General features: G+C 60.2%; 1 protein-coding gene across 10 annotated transcripts in view; it reads left to right on the top strand.

The window, feature by feature from the left end:
• The window catches only part of ABLIM2 (actin binding LIM protein family member 2), a 143,012-nt gene that overhangs the window by 99,034 nt on the left and 21,252 nt on the right, over window positions 1–22,726 (top strand). For 3 of the 10 annotated variants that reach the window (XR_015250629.1, XR_015250627.1, XR_015250632.1), the window contains 4 exons: window positions 3,752–3,853; window positions 4,294–4,347; window positions 10,512–10,564; window positions 11,293–11,431. Coding sequence is in view for 2 of the 10 variants with exons in the window: in XM_086705537.1 (XP_086561663.1) it covers window positions 3,752–3,853; window positions 4,294–4,347; window positions 9,359–9,478; window positions 10,512–10,564; window positions 11,290–11,431 (471 nt within the window). In the remaining 8 variants the exon portion in view is untranslated. Of the gene's footprint in view, window positions 1–3,751; window positions 3,854–4,293; window positions 4,348–9,358; window positions 9,479–10,511; window positions 10,565–11,289; window positions 11,565–22,726 lie in introns of those variants that run through there. The other 7 variants (XR_015250625.1, XM_086705537.1, XR_015250628.1 and 4 more) reach the window with 5 other exon arrangements.

Genomic DNA, 22,726 nt, shown 5'->3' with positions numbered 1-22,726 from the left:
TGGACGCCCCTCCCAGTCACATCTACCCACCCCTGTCTCCGTGCCTAGGGCTGCCCCTCCACCAAGACCTTGCGCACAGCAGCAGTGCTAATGGTAGTCAGGTACGCTTTAGTATGAATTCCGGGCGGTGTGAGGCTTAAGGTTGACCTCTCACCTGTTAAGGAGCGGGCAGGTGTGGGAGGCGGTTGCTGCTGAAATCTCTTCACTGGGCAGCTGCCACTTACCGCCCAGCGAGCCTCCTCCCCACGAGGCATGGGAGGGAGGGGAGGGAAGGGGCTTCTGGTGCAGAGCCTCAGGTCAGGGTCCTGTTCCCACCGCTCGCTGCGCCCCAGAGGTACCTCTCCATCTGGCCCCAATCCCTGGGCCATGCACCTTACCGGGTGGTCGTGGTCGAGGCTCAGGGGGCCTGTGGCGGAGCATTGCACACGCGAGGACCCGCCCACGTCTCGGCGTTCGTCCTTAACGCTCCCCTGCGCACGGGTGGGGGCTGGCCTTGCTTCTGGCCGCCTCGAGAGGAGCCAACTGGGGGGCAAAGATGGGACAACTGAAGAGTGGACTGAATGAAGAGTATGGACTGTAACCCAAGGTGTGAGATGAGGGTCCGTGAGTCCACGCTGACACGAATACATAAAGGCGGGAGAAGGGACGGATCTCTCCCCTGCAGAAGAACCTCCAGGGATTTACGTGGAGACACCACCCCCGAGGAGGGGGGCCCCCTCCCCAGTCCTCAGGTGGGCACCGAGCGCCGTGACCTCCCGCTAAGAGCGCAGCGCGGGACGGCGAGGAGGGGGCCGTGCGGTGGGGAAGCCCGGCAAACCCGGCCGCGGCCGGGGGGTCAAGGTCAGCATCCCGGTGACGGCGGGTGCCCTTGACGGGACGCGAGGAGAGGGCACTCCGCCACCCCGGTCTTCCTCCCGGGGACCCGCGATCCCCGTGTAAGCACGGGAGACGATCAGACGAGTCCTGGCCGAGGGACCTCGCACACAACCCCTGGCCGGGACTCGTCACAGAAATGTCACAACACGGCAAGTCTGAGGAACCGTCCCAGCCCCGAGGAGCCGGGAGACGGGCGGACAAAGCGTCACGTGACGTCCTGGGCGGGCTCCCGGGCAGGGAGGGGACATTAGGGGAAGTAAGGAAATCCGAACAAAGTGTGGCGTTCAGAGAGTACCAAAGTGGCAATGCACGGCTGTGACGTGGGCCCTGAACCGGCGGGGACTGGCCAAGAGCACACAGGAGCCTCTGCACAGCCTGAAACGGCTCCAAAATAAATCACTTACTTAACTTTTAAAAGGAAGAAGCTCCCCCCCCCCCCCAGTAGAGCTCAGGTTCTGCCCTCCTTCCTGAACTGCCTCCAGAAGCCACGAGCCTCCTCAGAAGGGGCTTCTGTGCCTTTTCAAAGTCACCGCACAGCCAGGCTCTCCTCTGGGTTTCCCACATCCGTGGTGACATCAGTGGTTTGGGGTTTTTACCCTGAAGGCCCACGGGGGAAGCTGGCCCCTGGGGCATGACGGGAGCCTCTAGAGGGACTCGGCGAGCGGGCCGGAGCTGGGTCTCACTGGGGCCCTGGCGCCTGTCACCCAGACCCTCCCGGCCCCGCCCTCCTGCAGATGGGAGCTGAGGTGGTGGGAGCCCTGCAGGGCCGACGTGGGCAGAGCACCGCACTGGGCCCTGGAGGTTGACGTTGGCGGGTGCGATCGTGAAGTGACGAAGCAAGTCCAGAGAAGGGAGCGGTCAGCAGTGGCCTGTGTCTTCCAGGGAAGCTGGGTACTGGAGCCTTGACCCAGGAAGGGTCTTGACTAGCGGGGAAGATCACAAAGGGGGTTCTGGTGGGGGCGGGGAGGGGAAGGAGGGCTGGGGGACATGGGACAAGGTGACAGAGTTTGGTGACCAGTGCGTCCCTGGATGGCAGGTGCGGGCGGGCATGACGGGCCACTGTTTCTGTGTCCCCACTTGCCTCTGGGTCTTGTGCCCTGTGAGTACCCGAGGGACGCTGCGGGCGCTCCCCAGACAGATCGGCACATGTGCACGGGGGCTTGCGTGTGATCTAAGAGGGCACCGCACTGTAGGCTTGGGGACTGGGGGGACAGGAGCCCTCAGGAGCCTATGTTTGATGGCCTGGGGCCGCCTGGGCAAGAGCTGGGTGGACCAGGGCCAGTGAATTCCGGGCAGAAGGAAACGAGCTGTTCGAAGCCCCCCGGATTCTACGGGCCAGCCCGGAGCACGCCCAGCTTAGCCATGACACCCCAAATGCGCCGTCCTCCGCTGCTCTGGAGCTCATGCAAGTGGACTTTTTCAAGCCTGTGCTTCCGCCACGTTTCTCTGCCCTTGGGGACGGATCCAGTCGCAGCCACAGTTGGTAGAACCAACCCGCGGTTTCCTTTGTGTGCGTGGGGCGTGGCTTCCCCCGGGAGCTGAGAAATGGCCCGGATTGGCGAAGAGCTCTGGAAGGCTCCGTGCCGCACACTGGAGGGGCGTGGCTCAGGAGAAGGCGGGGTTCACGCTGCGACAGGGGGGCAGTCACCTGCCTGAAACGCGATCGGCGCCGCCGACGGGTGAAATTGGAGCTCAGGCGTGGGAAGATGCTCGAAGCTGTGGTCAGCAGCCCGTTTTGTGGTCTCAGCCCACACAGGCGTGCCCGCACGCCCTCCCCGGTTCCCAGTGCACCTGCCCCGGGCCACAGCTCGCTCTGAGCCCACGCCCGCCGCGCCCTCCTTGTCAGCCACCGTGCGGCCCCCTGCCAGTCCACTCCCAGCCCCGCGGAAGGGCTGCTTCACTTCCCCGTCACCTTGGGGTCCCGATGCTACAACGCCCAGAGCTCCTTCCAAGGCAGGAGAGCCCCTTGCGTTCGCCAGGCCGCGATCTGAGGCAGCACAGGGTTCCTGAGGCTAACGGGAAAGGAAACGAGGTGTGCCTTATGCGTGTCTTGCTAAAACGAGCCGTAAACCTCATCATCCAAAGTGTTCAGTGCCCATCGCATTCTGTCTATCATGCCATTCCTCAAATAGGTACCTGTAGGGCGGGGAGGTTCCCCGGGGGCAGGGGGGCGGGGGGGACTGTGGCTGCCTAAACTTGTGACTTGTTAATCCAACCTTGTTCAAAACTCAGAAATTACAAATCCACACGGGACAAGGAATCGGAGCCAGAATTGGAGAATTTTCATTTGATTTGCCAAAAATAGCTTTATCCGGGAGCATGGCAGCTGACACCAACTTTCTCTTATTCTCCTGCGGCTCGTAAAAGTTTACTCCGTGGCTTTGAGGGACAGATTCTGTGATCCTGCGCTGGATGATTAATCCGCGGGTTTTCCAAGCAAGGGGCATCTTCTTACATAAGGATACTCAGAAAGGGAGGCTTTGGTTTTGGTGGCTTTGCAGTTTGCTGGATGCAGGCATCAGCCGTGGCTGAGCAGCGGGCCAGCTGTGCACCCCAAGGAGAGTGGGGGGCCAGCCCAGAGCCAGGCCAGCCTCCCCGTGAACTAGCAACCAGCAAACCCTCTGCCCTCGAGGCCACTATTCCTTCGCCACGGGGCCGTTGGACGGGGTCCACCCAGGTTGGATTAACAAGCCATGGGGCCCGGTCTGGAAATGTCAGCAGGGGCCACCCTCCCTTCCCTGTGCAGAGGGGTGGGGGTGGGGGGGCCCCACCAGGCAGGGGAGAGGGCTGGCTGGGAACAAGTGTTCCTATTTGACGTACTCTCCTTTCTCTTCCCCTTCCTCCCTTCTGCCCGTCTTTGCTCTTCCGTCTGGAGGCAGTGAAAGTGGCCGGAGCACCCCCAGCCTCTCGGTGCTCTCAGACAGCAAGCCTCCCCCCTGCACCTACCAGCAGGCGCCTCGCCACTTCCACGTCCCAGGTAGGCACCCAGGACGCGTGGTCGGGCTCGCCATGCAGAGCGTCTGTTTGCACGGAAGGGCCGTGGTTCCCAAGCCTCTCCGCCCCCCGCCCCCAATTCTGCGGGTTTGCACACCCCGTAGCTGGCCTGTGTTTGAGCTTCTCCCAAAGCCATACAAGCACCAGGGAGACGTTTTTGCCCTCCTGGAAATGTGCTGGAGGGAAGGCGCTGTCCGGCCGGCTGTGCACCTTAGCCGCCTCCCTCCCTCTGCCCCTTGAAGTAGGTTCTGGCATCGGGCTGGGCGACGCTTAGCTTGCGGTGTGGGTCCCGGGCATCAGTCACCTGTGGGGCGCGAGATCCTTTCTGGCCACTTAGGATCCGGTGCCTGAGGGCTGACGTGGGATGGAAACCTCCAGTCTGCTGGCTCACCCTGCTCTTCTCCTCTCTCTCTTCTTTCCCAGACACTGGCGTAAAAGATAACATCTATAGGAAACCCCCCATCTACAAACAGCATGGTACAGTCAGCTCTCCTCTGTCGCTGGCTCCCTGCATGCCTGTCGCACCCTCTTGCTGTGACCCGATGGGCGATGGGGAAGGCACCGCGGGCAGTCTTGAATGTTACATGTGTTCGCTAGCAGGCTCCCGGGGGCCTCTTCTCAAATCGCTACAGAGGGTGCCCCTGAGTAAGGGCGCCTCTGTGTGTCGTAAGGCCGAGGCTGACACGCGTCGCTGGGCTCGGGGTGGGTGTTCACAACTGAGAGCGGGTTTCCGTGAAAACTGTTTCGCTTTTTTAAAAATTTACTTAATGTTTATTTATTTCGGGAGGGAGACGGAGCATAAGCAGGGGAGGGGCACAGAGAGAGAGGGAGACACAGAATCCGAAGCAGGCTCCAGGCTCCGAGCTGTCGGCACAGGGCCCGACGCGGGGCTCGAACCCACAGACCACAAGATCACGACCTGAGCCGAACTCGGACGCCCAACCGACTGAGCCCCCCAGGCGCCCCAACACTGTTTCACTCTGAGTGAAGCAGCCAGATTGGCTTTAACCAAGGTGGTGGGGGACAAAGGCTTCTTGGACCACAGCCCAACCCAGCCTGATTTTTGGAAAACATAACAAACCAGATTTGGTCATTTATTCCTGCGGGTTAGGAATTTCTGACGATAGAATGAATAGCTAGTTTTCAGGTAAAGAGATTGTTGCCTCAACAGATAGGGGCTGGGGACGTCTAGCAGCGAGGGGGTCCCCTCAGCCCCCAGTTTCCCTCTCTAAGCGAGGGGACTGCCCGCCTCCGCTCCACCGGAGTCTGCCCGCCTGGGACAGGTGCACAGGCAGCATGTGGAGCCACGGAGCAGGAAGCAGAAGGCTCAAGGTCTCCCCTCTGTTTCTTGATGGAATCTCTGGGTGGTTTGGGCATGTTACTTCACCATCCTGAGCCTCTGTTTCCTCATCTGCAAAATGGGACCGAGCCCTCCGCCCCGCCCTTTCCACAGGCCGGTTCTGAGACCAGATGGAATAATGAATGTGGAAATGCATTATAAACTGTGACGTGCTGTGCACGTGACGGGGAGATGGGAAGAGGAATTCCCACATTTACGGTTCTTGTCCAGATGCACCCAGAGAAAACAGCCACGTCCCATGTTGACCACTGCATCACTCACCGTGAGACGGAACCCTATAAGAGTGTGCTTTCTGTGACTTACTGCTAAATCAGTGCTCTGACCGTACAGACAACAAGGTTCTTACTTTTCCCTTGATTGCAGTAGGGCCTGTGCTTTGCACATGCACTTGTGTCTCCTCTTCCCAAGAAGGAAGAAAATGGATTCCACTCTCGGGTGCCGAGAGGGCGGTGACTTTCATACCGTGGCCTCTCAGCCGGGGAAGCTTGGAGCACAGATCTCCCAGAGGGATCAGAGAGGGGTGGGCTACTTAGACGCCAGGGCTCTTAGAGACTGTCCAGACCAGCCCCCTCTTGTTACTGGTGGGGAGCCCTGAGGCCCAGCTGAAGGAAGGAGCCCTCGCGTTAAGTGCCGTCTTCACATCACGGCACCCGTGTTCGAGCCTGCGTGGAAAGCGGCGTGTTCTGTTCTTGGCCCACAAGTGGGATTCACAGCCTTGGCCTTTTATTAACCTCAAACATGTAATTAACGCACGTGGTAGAGGAGGGACCAGCTCCTTAGAAAGCGGAAGAGGCCGTAAATCAGATAATGAACCAGCTCAACGACATCTGAAAGCCAGTTCGGAGCCAGAGGACTTCCGACATTAAGTCCTTTGATTAGATCGCCCCAGGGAGGCATTTGATTTTTACCGTTACCAGCAATAATCCTGGTGCTGTTGTTTTTAAACTGGAATCGAAGGCCCCTCCTACCCAAAAGCGAGTGAATTCCAATATAACGGAGCCCCGAGCCATGACTGAAGCCCATTGATTTCGGGCATCTGGCATGTCGAGTCTTTTACCAAGGAAGCTCTGTGGACTACCTGCTGTCCACTGGGCATTGGCCACATTCCAGGGATAAACACGAATGAAGTCTCTCCCTTTGTGCATGGACATGGGCTGTGAATGGAGGGGTCAGCATGGGCGTGCACTGTCCTTGACCCGGCTTCCTTCCGTAGCACTCGGAAAATGATGGTTGTGTTAGGATGCATTTGGTTTTGAACGTATTTGAGATGTTTGGATTACAAGATTTCCCCCATCCAAGTGAGCACATCCTGTCGGAAGTATGTGTGTGTGAGCGCGTGCGTATGTTGTGAGTGTGTGTGAGTGCGTGTGTGCACCCCCCCCCACTATGTTGAGCAAAGTGACCACCCATCATCTCGCAGGAGAGAGGAGTGTAGTTCAGGTTTAAGAAGCCAGTCTTTGACTCTCCATCTGTCTTGGGACCCTCTGGGTGATGATGTTAAGTCACTGGACCATTTAACTACTTTAAGATAACATATGCATTTAACTACTTTAAGATGATACATCCAACCAGTTTAAAAATCATAGTTTTTTTAAATTTTTTGTTTGAGTTTATTTATTTTGAGAGAGAGACAGCGTGAGTGGGGGAGGGGCAGGGAGAGAGGGAGAGAGAGAGGATCCCAAGCAGGCTCTGCACCGCCAGCACAGAACCCGATGCGGGGCTTGAACTCACAAAACCGCGACATCATGACCTGAGCTGAAACCAAGAGTCGGACACTTAACCGACTGAGCCACCCAGGCGCCCCTAAAAATCAGTTTTTAATCAATGCATTTACTTTCCAATTCCCTGTTTCCAACCCATAAAAGGTTTTTGTCGTGGTTGCTTTTAATTAGCATCCTGCTTTTCCGGGGTTCGCGTCCCATTCCTGTTTGGGGGGAAGCGAGCCTCCGGCCTGCCGGCTGAGGACGAGGTCGGTTAGCGCCCCATCGGCCGCCGTGAATGTATCCCTGCTCTGCACAGACACTCCATGGTGTCAGCGCTTCTCCTGTTGGCCACTCTGAGGGGGGCACTGAGCCTGGGGACGAGAAGTGGCCACTCTGTGGCCCAGCTGGGGCTCACCCCCAGGTCTGCCTGACCCCCGACCTCCAGCCCCCGACCTTTCTGCTCTCGTACAGCATTTAGGGCCCGACGGTATATTCTTGTACTGTATCCGTTCCAGCTCTGCTTGGTTGTGATTTAACGGCTTTAAAAAAAAATAGTAAGACAGAAGAAAGGAAGCAAAAGGGAGTGAATGGAAGATAGGAAACAGTGGGGGGACAGGCCAGGCCAGGACGAGAAAAGCCCTTTCCTGCACAGTCGGGGACAGACGCGGAGCAGGGCCAGCCGTGGGACGCTGAGTGCAGGCAGGACCAGGGCGCTGTGCTGGGGAGCCCGGTGACCTTGGTGAGGCAGGCACAGCTCCAGCCTCGGCCGCTCCCCGTCCCCGCCTGAGAGTGGGCTCCAGGCTGCTCTGCCATCGAGCTTTGACGCGAGGCGCAGAGCGGAGCTTTCCGGCGGTGGATGCCCCGGATGGGGCAAAGCTGTGCTAGGTTTCAGACTGCTCCAAATGAATTCCAGAGGAAAACAGAACACGTTCCCCGCACCACCACCCCCCCCCCAGGAAGCCGAGTGTCCAGACGCAGGCATAGGACTTGCATTTCCCCAAACGCTGTCTCATTTGTAAGCCAACAGAGCTCTCGGCCGGCGGCCATGGGAGTCGAAGTCCCTGCCCAGGAGCCCTGCACCTGCAGCCGCCCCGCTGGCGAAGGAAGGGTGCTCACTCCGTCCTCCCGCCTGGGCCAGACAGCAGACGTGGCCCCGTGGGACATGCACGCTGTTCCTCTGGTCCCTGGTCTGAAACGGGAAGCAATAGCTTCTCGTGTGTCTCTGGGATTCCTTTGTGGTGAGGTTGAGTCTCGTCTTGGGGGTTTGGGGAACGTGTCTTGGGATGAGAGGAAAGAGAAGGCAGGTGGGCTGTGGGTCCAGAAAGAAACTCGGAAGCCTGCCACCCTCCTGGGGATGCCTCCGACGGAGGGTCCCCGGGGCTGTCCCAGGAGGGCTCCTCACGGCAGATGCATCCCAGGCTCGGAGGGAACTGCCTGGTGTCTTAGGACAGACACAACCCGATTTCCTGGCCGTCTTCTGCCCACACTGTGAGACACCCTACTGCCAGTCGGCCTCAAAGCTGGCCTCTTGTTTTCTCCTGCTTTTTCCGGACCTCTCCCAGCGTGTTACCGCATCCACATACGTTATCTCACAGATCCTTGCAACTTGAGGGTGGGCGTCACTTGCCCACTTTACAGATCAGGAAACTGAGGCTCGGGGTTGTTAAGGAAGCAGGCCACAAACAATACAAAATTCTGGGTTCCTGTATTTTCCTCCTCCTGCTTCCGCATCTTAGATTCTGTCGTGTGTGTCTCCGGCTGGCACACTTAGCCTTTGGAAAGCCCCCGGACATGTGTGGCCCACCCTGTCACCCACGGCTGTGTGACCTCCTCAGACCCAAGATGGCCTCTGGTCCCTGTGGCCTGAACTCCAAGGGCTAGGATTTCACGTCCCAAAGAGCCCCTTGGCTTTTTTTTTTTACACTTGCAAATTACCCCCACTGTGGGGTAATTTGGGGGCCCCCGAGGGCTCGTGAGGGGTGCGCTCACTGACTCACCCGTGAACCCAGCCCTGGAGGCCTTCTGTGGGCTGGGTGATGGCTGTGCTCCCAGGGCTCCAAGTAGCCACTAGCCTGATTGTCCCCAGGGCTTGCTGGGCCGCTGGCTGCCAGGAGTCTTGGCTGATGTACGGCCAGACCCTCGGGGCTCTGCTACCCAGCGAAGGCCGTTGTCTGGGCAACGGGCGAGCCCTGGCTGGTGGGCATGCGTCCGCCTCGGTTCCCTGCCCCCTGCTCTCTGCCCGTCACGGTGCTTGTCACGCAAGCTGGCTGTAAATTGGCCTCCAGGAGTGGAGAGAGCAGGGTTTTCATTTTCATGCTGGAAAATCACTGTCTCTCCTGGAAGAAGGAGAAACAGGTGGCCGTCAGGAGTAATGAGATGTCAGCGTATCCAGAACGCTCTTCAACTGTGACCTTATCTTGTCAAGGTCCTGTAGCCCAATCCCCAATTTCCAAGCTCTCGGGCCTGATGTCAGTCTTGTCCTTGGTGGTGCACAAGGCAGGGTGCTCCAAAAGGCTAGAAGGTCCAAGCCCTCTGCGGGCTGCAGGTAAGAAGCCCACCCCTGGCATGTCCTTCCCGTGGCCTCGGTCCCCGTGGAGGGTGGGGAAGGACCCTGGGGTTCTCCTTTCATCGTCCGTGCATGGGGGTCCGTGTTCTTGTATGGGAAGTCCCGAGTCAGATCCTGAGAACTGTCGGGATGCCCTTGTACGATTTGCTTGATCAGATGTCCTTGGAGGTGATGTCAGCCCAGCTGGGTGACAACCCCCACCCCCACGGAGAAAAAAAAAAAAAAGCCCAGTGGAGAATACAGACTCCTTCCTCCTCAGCTCCAAATAGCTCTCTTGGTAGGCACACTACTGCGAAGTGGACTTTCGCTTGGTCGAGTCCGCTGAGGTCGCCTCTGGCTGTATGTCGTACCTCCTTTCCTGCTCTTCGAGGACCTTCTCCAGGGGCAGAACTCACAGACTGTTGTGTGTTCTGCGGGCGGCAGGAAGCGAGGGGGGCAGACAGAGGGAGGACTTTGGAGACAGACCATCTGGGTTCAAATGTCAGCCTCTGCCACCCCCCATCCATGGTCTTGAGCAAGGCCATCATGTCTCTGAGCCTCAGTCTCCCGATCTGTGAAAGGGGTTGCATGGGCATAAGCAGTAGTGCCTTACTGGCTGAGTCGGACACAGTAGGCGCTGGTTGGCCAAAACCTCCTCTTACTTTATGTTAACCTGAAAAGCAGAGAATGCGTTCTTCCAAAGGCCAAGCGGCTGCATCGGAAAACATGGCTCGATCTCTCTGTTGTGTGTGGAGGGCGGGGGATTGGCTGGAGTTTTAAGAGCTCATCACTGTGCACACCGCTCTTGGTTTTAAGAATCGTCACACGTGAGGGCGCGTGGCCGCTGCCCACGGTGTCCCCGCGGGAGCCTTCTCCAGCGTGTCCTGTCCCCCAGCCCTGAAAAGGCACTCGTAGTGTTGACCTTGGCTTGATCACCCTCTGTCTCTGAGCACACTGTGGAGCGGGAATGCTGTGGCGGGGAGGCGCGGCCTAGTTGATGCATTGCCCTGACAAGCCGCCTCTTCCCTTCCAGCCGCGAGGCGACCAGACGGAGAAGACGGCAGTTTCGAGCAGGATAACAGGAAGGTAATACGGGGGCAGGTCTGGTTTAAGGCCACCCTGCCCGGAGGGAGCCTGGTTTCGTGGGGATTCTCCAGCGGAAACCTCAGGTCCCCTCGCTGACATTCTGCTCCTGGTTGGGTCCCACGAGGCTGTATGCCCCAGGGGCCAGATTTACGAGGTGCCCCTGCCCCCAGCCTCCTCCTCACACGCAGGACTAGCTCGTCTCCTGCCAAAGTCCCCCTTAGGTGCCCGTGTCACTTTCCTGGTTCTGTAACTGAGCAGATGTCCGAAAATAAAGGAAAATACGTCAGCGTGTGGTCTGGGGGCATCTGGGGTGATTGCTCGAGATCGGGCTTGGCGGAGTGCTCCGTAAAGGGTCCGAGGGTAAATATTTAGGGCTTGGGGGCCGTGCCGTCTCTGGTGCGGCTCTTTTGCTGTGAAAACAGCCAGGGGTGGAGCATGGAGTCACGGGCACGGCCACGTCCCGCAACGTGTCAACTACGAAAGCGGGCTGTGGGCAGGGTTTGGCCCCCCGGGCTGAGTTTCCCCAGCCGCCCCCGGCTGGAGAGCCAGGGCCCTTGTCGTCAAGGGAGGGAGGCGTGTGTGGAGAGAGCCCACACCTGGCTCCCCGCCCCCCATGCACCGCCGTGAGAAGCCCTGACCTCCTCGAACCCATTTTGTCATCTGTAAAATGGGGCAGTGCCATAGCCGATGACCTGGAAATTCACGTGACTTGTTTTTTCTCTCAGCAGAAGACCAGCTGGCTGATTCTCAAGGGGGACGCAGACACTAGGACTAATTCTCCAGACCTAGACAGCCAGTCTTTGTCCCTCAGTAGCGGGACCGATAGAGACCCTCTCCAAACAATGCAAGGGGACAACTTTTACTCACGTGAGTGGTTCTTTTGAGCAAAGAGCTGTACGTGTGGCTTGAAAGGCCTCGCAGCAAAGGGGCCCCACAGCCTGGAACCCGTCCCCCCAGATCCAAGCCTTGCTCATTAAAAAAAATACACAAGAGCAAACCAGGTAGGAGTGAGGACCCTTTTCTGTTTGAGTTTCCCTCGGACATCGTTAGCTGGCGAGCTGCCAGCGGGCATGCTGGCTTGTCTCCTGGAACATTCCGGAGCTGGCCAGAGCCCAGAAAGCCAAATGGGGCTCCCGGGCTCTTTGGCAAAGAAGGCGTCTCGGGCCGCCAGGCTGGAAGCTGAGGGCCTGTTTCCCAGAGCAGACGTAAGCATGGTCCAGGCAGGGGAGTCCAGACTGGGAGTCAATGACAGGGCACTGCCACCCGGTGCTGGTCCTGAGCAGAGATCCGGGAACTGGGGGCTTCCCGTCCCCAGGGAGCACAGATGACGACTGTCTGGCTCTGGGAGCCGTGAGGGCTGGATTAGGAGTGGTTTTCAGATGTAGGGCGAGGCTCCACACGGTATTCTAGAGGCTGTGAGTTCCCGGGGAAACCACGGCCAGCTACAGGGGGATGCCCCCGGGAGGTCTGGACGTGGTCTTCGGGCCCCAGAGGGGCCGTGGGTGGTGCCCGGTGGGTGAGCGTGAGGCGGAGAGCGAAAGCGAAGGATGGGGACGGGCGTGAGAAGGCAGAGAGCGCAGCGGATGCCGGCTGGGCCGCTCCTTCGTCGCGGGGCCTCTGTCCCACCCACCTGCCTGGCCGGGCGGGTAGAGACCAGAGGAGGGGACACGCACGCACAGCCAGCGCTCTGCCTGGCCCATAGTAGGTGCTCAGCGAACAGACTGTCATTGTCATCCTCACCTCCATGACTGAGCCGTAACGGGGCTGACAAATGAAAGCCTTCGCGGGCAGGGGAGGGGTGAAGAAGGCCGGGCATCACTGATGGTTGAAAAAGAGCCCCGAGCACAGCAAAGACGCACCGTTTCGTGGATGAGTTTCGTAAGCAGACATCTGTGAGCCCACCCCAGCCCCGCCTTGCGCCTCCGGCCCTGCCTGGGGTGCAGCCTTCTAAATGTGGGGATGTCTGGGCCGGCGCAAAGGGTGGATGTCACCGCGGGAAGGCCACACCAAAGCAGTCCCCCAGAGTGACCCGTCCACCACGGGGGCACCCCTCCCGGCTGCCCGTACCGCCCGCAGGCGGGGTGCAGGCCCGGGGCCGGTCCCAGCACGACCCACCGACCGGGCAGCCGCAGTCCGTCCCCCAGCCCGTCTCTCCTCCAGGCACCCGGCGCCCTGGGTGGCTCAGGACTGACACCCGGGCCCCGGGCCGTTGCTGCTTTGTGTTCCCTTGTTTCTCACGGCAGCTGTTTTGGAAGGCGGTGCCTCCAGCCGCCCTCCTGTGCCCGGGTGTCGTGGCGTTCCCGGCGAGGCCCAGGGGCTCTCAGGAAGCCAGTGTCTGGGGACGTCAGGGTGGCCCTTTCCAGCCTTCCGCCCTCTGCTTGCTGGGCGGGGCTCGGCCCCTCGCCTCCCGCTGACCCAGGGATCCCCACTTAGGCTCGCAGGCCACCCGCGGGAGGAGGGGCACCACGCGGGGAGAAGCCGCGGCAGGAGACGGGCTGCCGGTGGGGACCTCCTCGTGCCGCCGCCTGCCGTGTGCCCCGTGCATGCTGCCTTCACCCCGGGAGCGGTGTGAGCCCGCCTGCACCTGCTGCAACCAGGTGCCCCGGGTGTCCCAGAGGTGGAGGACCCCGGCTAGGCCCGAGGCTGTGTGCGCTGATTTGATCGGCCAATCACACACCTGCAAGGTCTTGTTTCGGCCCCGCCCCCACTGTTGCCGCCCCATCACTGGGGCACAGGCAGGCGACCACACATTGGGGGAGGGGAGTGCTGGTGCTTCTCATCCGGGCACACCTGGCCTTAAGGAATCACCTGGCCTGTGCCAGAATCCACCATCTAACTGGGGAGGTTCCTCCAAAGTGCATACAACGTGTGTGTGTGTGTGTGTGTGTGTGTGTGTGTGTGTGTGGCCTTCCCTTTACCGATGCTTGCTTCTGGCAATCACCATGGTTCTGTCATTCCTTCACTTTCTACGGTGTCCTGATGTCGGCTCCTCTGAGCAGGAAGCCCACTGTGCTATCACACGTGTCCTGAAGACACTGCCTTGTTTACCGATGTGCATGGACCCGGGCTGCTGGCCATGCCCACATCGAGCGTGCCTTGCCAGCTGCCAGCCGATTGAGAAATTCGGGCGGGGTGGGCAGCACCCAGAATCCGAGGGCCAGGTCCCCTCTTTGCCCGGGGCTCCTTGGACTATCCCCGAGCAGCTCCCAACGTGAGTGCATCGACACCGGTCCCGTTGGGAAATGACTGTTCTTGAACGAAGCAGTTGCACACGGCAAGGCACGCCCAGCCGCGTCCCCGGGACACCCATCTGTAGCGCGCCCAAGGAAGGTAGGATTGTGACACTCAACACAGTGGGCGCTCAATAAATGTTTGTTGAATTGAGATGCGTTAAATTCAACGGGTATTTATTGAGCACCCACTCTGTGCCAGACGCTGTGTGGGGCGCGAAGGGGGGGCACCGAGAAGACGAGAGCGGCCCCCGCCCCGGAGAAGCATACAGGGCGCGAGAGAGGCGGAGTCGCCGGCGGGAGCGAGCACCCGTGCGTCCCGCCGCCACCCACCGGGGGCCTCCGAGGGCTGACGGGGAGGGGGCACGGCTCATGCCACCCATGACACCATCGGCACATCTCACGTGGGGCTGAGCTCATCATTCAGTGCTTCATCCATCCCTCCACCAAACATTTATTGAGCACCTACCATGTGCTGGACATGGTGCTAGGCAGCGGACAGGCGGAGGGGAGTGTGGCGCAGGGAAGCAGATGACTGAGGCGCAGTGACAGAGCAGCGCGGACCCCCCTCCTTTGTGGCAGCGGCTCTCCGCTCGCACCGTCACCCCCTCTGAAGAGGGTCTCGTTGAAATACACATTTTATGAGAGACTGCTTTTATTTTCCTTTATCCTACACCCAGGGTCCTATCTGGACCGTGTGTTTGGTACGTTGTGGCACCAGTGAAGCTGACTTTGGCACGGGGAAGGGTGGCACGGAGCGCTTGTTAGAAGCAGAGGGTCTTGAGCCCCCAGAAGAACACGAGGCGACGTGAGCCCCCTTCCGCAGCCTGGACCCTGCGGTCGGGCCTGCTGCCTGCCCTGGGTCCCACGTTCCGAGCCCCTGAGGTTCTGCCTTCTCCTTTGAGGTCCCCCACGACGCCCTCTGCGTGGTCAGGGAGGTGTCGGCATAAGACAAAGCCCCAGCCGGCTGGAGACCCCACCTGGAGGACTCAGGGACCCCTAGAAAGACCCCAGGGGGGTGGGGGGGAAGCTCTGCTTTGGAAACTGAGGCAGCACAGATGGTGGTCCCTGTGGCTTTGGCTTTTGCGTCCCCTTCTGTGTGTCCCTCCCTGTGGAGTCCCGTGTTTGATGGGACGCGCTGGTCTTCACCCGGGGTCCTGGTGTGGGGCCTGGCCGCGGTCGCCTCCCTGGGTCCCTCCCAGCGCCCACGGGCACGGGGGTTAGGAGGCAGGGCTCTGCGGCAGCTTGCTACCGGCCTGAGGTTTGGTCAGAGATGGCCTTTCTCCCGTCCCCTGTCACTCCTCTGGAGTTGCAGGATGGCAACAATTGCTCCCACGTGTCCCAGTCCACGACTGAAAGAAAGAGACCCCGATTCACCGTCGGCCGGTCTCATGACAGCATCTGGTTCACGTGGGCCCCGCGGCCCCCGGGGGTGGCTCCACAAACCTCAGGACTGAAGAACAACGTCAGGGCTGTTTCCTCCCTCACGACGGGCCGGACGAGGCCCAGGGGGAGGGCGCCACCCTCCCGACCTTCGGCAGATACCTTCCCGAGCACCTTCTGTATTCAGGCCCCGCCGTAGGTGCTGGGGGTAGAGCAGAGGCCTGAAGAGATGACACTCTGGCCCGAGGAGCCCAGCTGCTCGTGGGGTGGGGGCTCAGGAGCAGAGTTAGAAACTAAGTTCCATCAATGCCGTGCAGGTAAGGAGGCCAGGAGGTGCTGGGGACAGTCTTCAATACGGCGGCCGGGGAAGGGAGACCATATCTGAGCGAGACTCGAAGGGGTATAGGCTCGAACCAAGTGGACACTTAGAGGAAGCCTGGCAGGCTTGTGGGTGGCAAGGGGGCCCGTGTGGTAGGGGTGAGGGCTGCGATGCGCGGGGTCATGGGGGACTCGGTCACCCGGGGACGATTCCAGCCTGGCGTCCAAATGGAGCTGTGGTCCTGGAGGGTTCCCGGCAGAGCCCTGACCTCGTCGGGCCTGAGTGGGGGCACGAAAGACCATATGAGGCCATTGCCATCTTCCAGGTTGGGGGACAGTTACTGGGAGGGTGTCCTGTGGGTGTGCGTTCCTAGCAGAGGGTTCCTTTGGGGAAGGTGTCCTGGGGGGTGTGTTCCTGGGGGAGAGTGTCCGGGGACAGGGTGTCCTATGGGGAGGGTTTCTTGGGGGGGGGTTCCCTGGGGGGGGCATCCTGGGGGATTGTCCTAGGGGAGAGGGTCCTGGGGGGTGCTAGGGGGGTGTCCCCGGGGGGTGTTCTAAGCAGCACACGCGGCATGTAGAAACGAGCTGAGGTGAGAAGCGGGGTGGCCATTTGGGAAACAGGAGGCCAGTGGAGTGGCAGGGGAGGGACCAGCCGGGACCGAGCTGGTCTGTCGTGGTGCCAGGAAGCTTCTCTGTCTGCTGAGGAACGGGCCAGCGGTGCAGGGGTGCGGGCAGGGGGACGAGGCAGTCCGTTCTACGTATGGAAAACCAGGACGGACGGGCAACGTCACAGAGGGTAGAAAGGAGGCTGCCAGGCCAGGAAACGAGGGATTGGGGTGTCCACGGAAGCAGCGGGGAGCCCCTTGAGTGGTCTGAATGGCAGGACCCTGTGTGAGCAGGTAAGGCTCGTGTGGCCGGGGGGACAGAATCAGGAGTGACGTGGGGTGGATGGAGGTGCCTTTCTTCAGAGATAGGGAAAGAACCAGGTGGTTCTGGGAGGAGCCCATCGAGCCGGAAGCCTGAACATCCAGGCCCAGCTGGAGGCGGGCGGACGGGCTGGGGGCTCAGGAGACGTGTGAGCTCCCAGCAGAGTCCCCGAGGGTCCTCAGCGCCCGGAGGCGAGTGGGTAGCCTGAGGCCCAGCGCTTTCCGCAGACGTGTGCCCGATAGACCCGTGTTCCTGAGATCGCAGCACGTTCTCCAAAGGGTCTGAGGCCCAAATAAGGTGTGGTCCTCTGGGTTTACTCCCAGCTCCCTCTGGGTCCTTCTGTTTTTCGTCTCTGCTGAATCCTGGAGGAAAGGGGAGAGAAAGAGTGGGCGGGCGGGCAAGGCGCCGTGTTGGGGCACAAGGCGGCCCAGATGAGCCACTAGGGATGAAGACAGCCACGGCTAGGGGAGTGGGCCACGGAAGCCAGGGGCGGGGGAGGGGGGGCGGCCACCTGATCAGCAGCTGGTTAGGTCAGCTGGCGTGGAGGCTGCTGGGGAGGGCGTGGCCAGCCGCGTCTTTCTGCAAGACCGTGGCCTCCAGCTGCATGGACAGATCGCTCTCTTTCTCGGCTCCCGTCCAGTCCCTAGAAAGAGCAGTGGACCCGCCAGACGTCACGGAGGGGACCCTGACCCAGAAAACCCTGTTGGCCCCTCATCGCTAGAGACCACCCCAGCTGCGAGAGTGGGGCACCCCGGGGCAAAGCCCACCGCCCTTTGATGGGGGTTGGCTGGGGACTCTTTGCTTTTAGCCAGATCCCCTGTGTAACCGCTTCCCAGCAGGCCTGCCCTCGGGGACCGGGCGGGGTGCGGCGTCTGAGTGGTGGGCAGGGGCATAAGCCGAAGGCAGTGCCGTGTTCCTGGAAAGGAGCCGATGTCTCAGGTCACACCTCTCAGGGCTTCCTTTGCTCCCCTCCGAATCTGCCTTGGGGTCTTGAGACACTCCCACCCAGCTGGAAGCTGGCTCCCCTCCCCCATCCCAGGCCGGGAGCACTTGATCAATGACCGTCTGTGTCCTTTCTCCCCCGGGGACAGGGACGGTTAGCGCCTGGGGAGCGCTCGCTTCTCAGTGCTCGGCAGTGCTGTGCGCTGGGCCTTCGGGGACCAGCCCCCTCCTCTCTTCGTGGGACACAGCATTGCTTCTGGTGGGGGGGGGAGGGGACATGACAGTGGCTGCCGCTGATACAGGCAGCAACGGTGTCCACGAGGTCACAGGACGGGCCGGCAGGGAGTGCTAGATCCAGTGCTGGTCCACTCGGATGTGAATCCCAGCTCGTCACTTGCCTTGTGACTTTGGCACAAAAGCAAGCTTGTCTGCTTTGAAAATGGCCTCGTCAATGGGGATGATCCGGTCGGCCTGGGAGGAAGCACCTGGGCTTTGGGGGCTGACGTGTGGGCACCCGGCATCCCGTGACCTGAGCCTTGGGGGATGTCTCGGCATCCGGATGTCCCGCGGTCAAGTCCGCGGCCCGGGTCGTGGTGAGCCTTCCGCGGCCCCCTCTCGCCGGCTTCTGAAGCCTGGAGCTTGGACCATCTTCGGGCCTCCTGTTCACGGTCAATCGGGGTGGAAGGCAGTTCCAGCCGGTGCAGGACCCAAACCTGTGCAGGGCCACACGGCCGCAAAGTCGCGGAGCCACGCGTCAGTGGAAAACCCGTTGTGGTTCTGGCAGAGCTGACAAAGGTCTGCCCAGGGAAGCACCGAGAATGCCAGGTTTGCACCGAGAATGCCTGGAGGCTGTGATGGTCTCGGCTGCTCTCCAGCTGCATCAGGACCAGCCGCCCGCCCCCGAGATCCTCCCCTTGAGGATACTCCAACCGGTCGGAAGCCAGCCCAGAAGAGGCCCAGACCCGAGGAGACCAGGGCCCTGAGAGCGGTCCCGCAGGACGCCAGGGGCTGACACCAGTGGGCTTCTGAGAGGAGGTGGCAGGGGAGCCCGTTTGGCGAGGACTCGGGGACGGGTGGGTGTCCAGCACCTGCAGAGCTGATGAGACTGACGACGACCCAGCTGCCGCCTCGTCCCAGGGGCAGTAGACCTGCCTTCTCTCAAGTACACACAGCGGGCACTCTTCTGGCCACCCAGTGTCATCTGACACGCAGGTGCCTGAAAGTCCCCCCCCCCCCCCCCCCCCGCAAAACCCACACCAGGCAGAGCTGCTGGAGCGGAAGGGATCACTGGATCGTGAAGCCGGAAGTCCCGGGCTCTTGCCGTGCCCTCGCTGTGAGCAGACCTTGACCTTTAGGGGTCATTTGTTCTCACTAGGCTCCCGCTTCCTCACCCGTAAAGGGAGGCCATGTGTAATGGGAAGGTGTATGAGGGTCAGGTAAAGTCTCTGAATGTGTGTGGGGACTTTTTAAACTGGTGGCTCTCAACCCTAGCTGCACATGGGGTCCCTGGGACCTCTAAAATCCACTGATGGCTGGTCCCAGCCCCAGATAAACCAAGTTTGATGGGTCTACATGGCAGCCTGGGCGGGGAGAGAGTGGACCCTCCCCTACTATCTCTGCTGGTCCCCACTACGTATAGCCAAACCCCACCCCCCGAAACAATACAGCAGACAGATCACAGAACTCTCAAGGGTGGAAAGAGGAGGTGGGCTGGACCCCAGGACTCGAGGGAAAACACGGGACCCACGTCTCCCACCTCCCATGCAGTGGCACCAGGGGCCAGGTAGACGTCTCGCTCCCCTGGCCACACCAGCAGATGTGAAGCGGGAGGCCCGCTGGCTCCTGGCAGCCTGGAGGGTGGGCCTGGGAGGCCCTCTCCACCACGGCTGGCATCTCTCACCCCCACCTCGGGGCACGGAGCCACCAGGGAAGCGCATCTCGCCCCCGCAGGCAGTGCCGACAGGCACCGGCTGGACTCGGCCGGTCGCAAGGGCCCTTGACAAATGTTCTGAAAACTGGCTTGTCCTCGAAGCCGCATCCACCACAAACCCCATCTGCCAAACCCAACCAGGTGGCAGCGGCCTCCGTGGGAGGTTTTCCTGGGACCTGGCGTCCTCGTCCTCTGACGCAAAGTCTCAGATGTCTGGGAGACGATAGAGGGCTACTCCAAGAGCCATGAAGATAACAATTTGGGTAAAAACAAGCAACAAACACGACATGGAGAAGGACTGGATGTTGGGGCGCCTGGTGGCTCAGTCCATCGATCCTCCGACTTCGGCTCACGTCATGACCTCACGGTTCGCAAGGTTGAGCCCCGTGTTGGGCTTTCTGCTGTCAGCACGGAGCCTGCTTTGGATCCTCTGTCCCCCTCTCTCTGCACCTTCCTGCTCGCTCGCTCTCTTTCTCTCTCTCACTCACACACACACATAAATATTTGAAAAACGAACTGGATGTTGGGGTTCCCGGACAAGGACCTTGAGTGCCAGCAATCAGAAGAACACTTCAACAAGCAAGTACAGATACTCTGGAAACAACCAAAAATGTAAAAAAAGAGCCAAACGGAAACGATAGAAATGAAAAAGAAAATAATCAAAATTTAAAAATCATCATGTAGATTCAATAACACAGCAGCAGAACATGACAGAGGAAAGCTAGTGGTCCCTTAGATGGAACAGCAGAAGGGACCCGGTCGGCACAACAGAAAACAGCAGGAAATAAACGAACGGGGCCTCGGAGACCTGCGGGGCAATATTTGTAGCATTGGAGTCCCAGAAAGAGAGAAGACAGCGGGTTTGAAAAAGTACTCAAGGATGTGGCCGAACACTTACCAGATGTGGCAAAACACATAAACCTACCGGTTCCAGAAACTGCGTGAACCCCAAGCGGGATGAGTCCAAGGTAATTCACTCCAGAACCCATCACAATTGAACTTCTAAAATCTAAAGACAGAGGGTTGAAAATCCTGAAAGCAGCCGAGACAGAAGACAGACTCCCTGTAGGGAAACGCCGGTCTGGAGGCAAGCATTTCTCATCAGAAACCACGGGGGCCGAAAGCAAGTTGCTCGTCCGCGTGAATTCCATATTGGGGGAGCACATCCTCCGGGAATGAATGGGAAATGCAGAAATTCTCGAAGGAAAAGTAAGAAGTTTTCACCAGCAGACGTTCTTTCAAGAATTGTGGGCGGAAGTGGTCCAGGCCGAAGGGAAATGCTGAGAGAAGGTTGGAGCTTCTGAACAGAAAGCCCATCGGAACAGGCAAAAAATGGGGCAAACGTGATTGGCTCTTCTTTTCGTGAGTTTCTGAAATCCTGTTTGAATCCCGGTGAAGCGAAATTTCTAACGTTATCGGATATGGACGCTCAAGGTAGGTGGAAGAAATAGCTGGGACAAGTGTCACTAAAAAGGAGAACAGGGTGGCCTCTGGGGAGTAGGGTCTCTGCACGAGAAGCAGTAAAATACAGAGGCTGGCACATGGCGGTCTGAACAGGGGACATTGTAACAGCCGTCCATGTGACAGCAGGGCCTCCAGGTGACAGCTAGAGGTGAGGGCATCGCTGTTCTTGAGGCCCTAAAGCCGTGCTTCCCGAACCGTCACGATGCCCCAGAGGGCTGGTGAAAACCCAGCTCACGGGACCCCAGCCCTGGATTCTGATGCAGGAGGTCGGGGGCGGGGCCTGAGAACTTGCCTTTCTCACCAGTTCCAGGTAAGCCGATGCCGCTAGTCAGGGACCCCACTTTGAGAACCACTGCCCCGGGCATCTTTGGCTGATAAGGGCCTCCTGTGTCTCGGTGGAGGGTCCCTCAGATCCTCCACCACGTCCCCAAGTGTGCCTGGCTCTGTGTGTAAATTAGGAGGGACCCCAGGACTGTGAGTCAGGACGCCTCATTTGCATCACGGGGCTGGGCGCCCTCGGGCAGCCCCCCCCCCCCCCCCGACCTCCACGATCTCTGAGCCTCGATTCGCCTTCTGTAGAATGGGAAGCTAGTTGATGACCTGGAGGAGGCTTGAGAGAGGCTGGGAGGAAGAGGGACGGCAAGAGTGGGGCTGGCCCCTCGCCCCTCACCCCACTTCTGTCTCCCCTTCCCCCTGTTTTGCGTGTCAGTTCATGTAAAATCTCGCATGGCGAGAGGGCGCCTTTGCTCAAGGAAGCTTGAGAACCCTGCCCTAGATGTGGCAAAAGGCCCTTTCTGACCCGCATCCAGGGCCTTCCCACAGGCCACCCGGGAGCAAACAAGTCCCCAAGACCGGTTCCCCAGCTGAGGCATCGCCTACAGGCTTGCCCGTGTCCACATGCACGCAGAATGTCTCCTTTGTCCTCACAGACTCGGCGAGGACTCCCAGAGACGAGGGCATCTGGATAAGTATCCTTTGCTCAGAGCAGGGGCGTCCTGGAGTGGGTGGGTGGGCAGTTCTGTGCGCGGCACCCAGCTCATCCGAGGCCCTGTCCTCCGCCCTTGGTCCGGTGTGCACATGGCCTTGTGGACACAGAGACGTGCTCCACCCCCCGCCGGGCCCACAGCCTGGAGGCTCCCAGGGTACGTTGCTTCCTGGGCCGCTGGGTCCCGGCCCGGTGCTGGGAGCCAGGACCCCCGGATGGAGCAGAACTGGTCCCTGAGTGTTAAGGGCCCACAGGGACCGGGGACAAGCCTCCTGAAGGTGCTCCCCCAGAGTGGGGGTGGCCCGGCTCTGCCACTCGTCCTCGCCTTCAGGACGCATCCCACACTCCCCTCTCGGCCAGAAGGATGTCGCAGAGAGCCTCCGCGCTGCCCTCTCCAGGCACGTGCTGCAGGGGCATAACTGGGAATTCTCAGACCCCGGGGCCCACGCGGGGCAGCCGGGGACGTGAGCCATGGAGGTGGAGCAGGTGTGGGGGTCCCACGGTCTCAGGCCAGCCCTTTTCTGCTTCAAGAGAAGCTGGACATTAGGCTTTTAATGTGACCCCCCACAACTGCAAACAGCTTAAGGTCTTTTAAAAAACAAAATAGTTTTCCTGCTGCCTTCTGCTGGTGGCAGGCCTCCGTGTGCGGCCTCTGGGACAGGAGGGCACAGCCCTACCCCGCACAGGGGTCCTGACTCTGCCCCCAGCTCACCGGGTCCACCAGGCGAGGAGCGCGGCCTGGGGGACCGGTGGCACCAAGGCCTGAGGCCGTCAGAGAACACAGGTGCCCACCGGGACCAGGGCTGGGCCCCAGGGTGTTCCTGGGGTCCTAGGCGGGCTCAGGGACATCACGCCCTTACTGGCTTCCTCCTCAGTCAGCGCCCTGGAGACAGAGGCCACGACTGAGGGGGGGGGGGGTCGTGACCTTCAGGGGCCTTTCTGGGTGTCACCACCCAGCCCCGCCGGCCGGGGCTGAGCCTTTC

Source organism: Puma concolor, chromosome B1 (assembly GCF_028749965.1).
Source record: "Puma concolor isolate L17-30 chromosome B1, mPumCon1.1.hap2, whole genome shotgun sequence".
NCBI classification, from domain to species: domain Eukaryota; kingdom Metazoa; phylum Chordata; class Mammalia; order Carnivora; family Felidae; genus Puma; species Puma concolor.
This window is presented reverse-complemented; position numbering and strand designations above follow the sequence as displayed.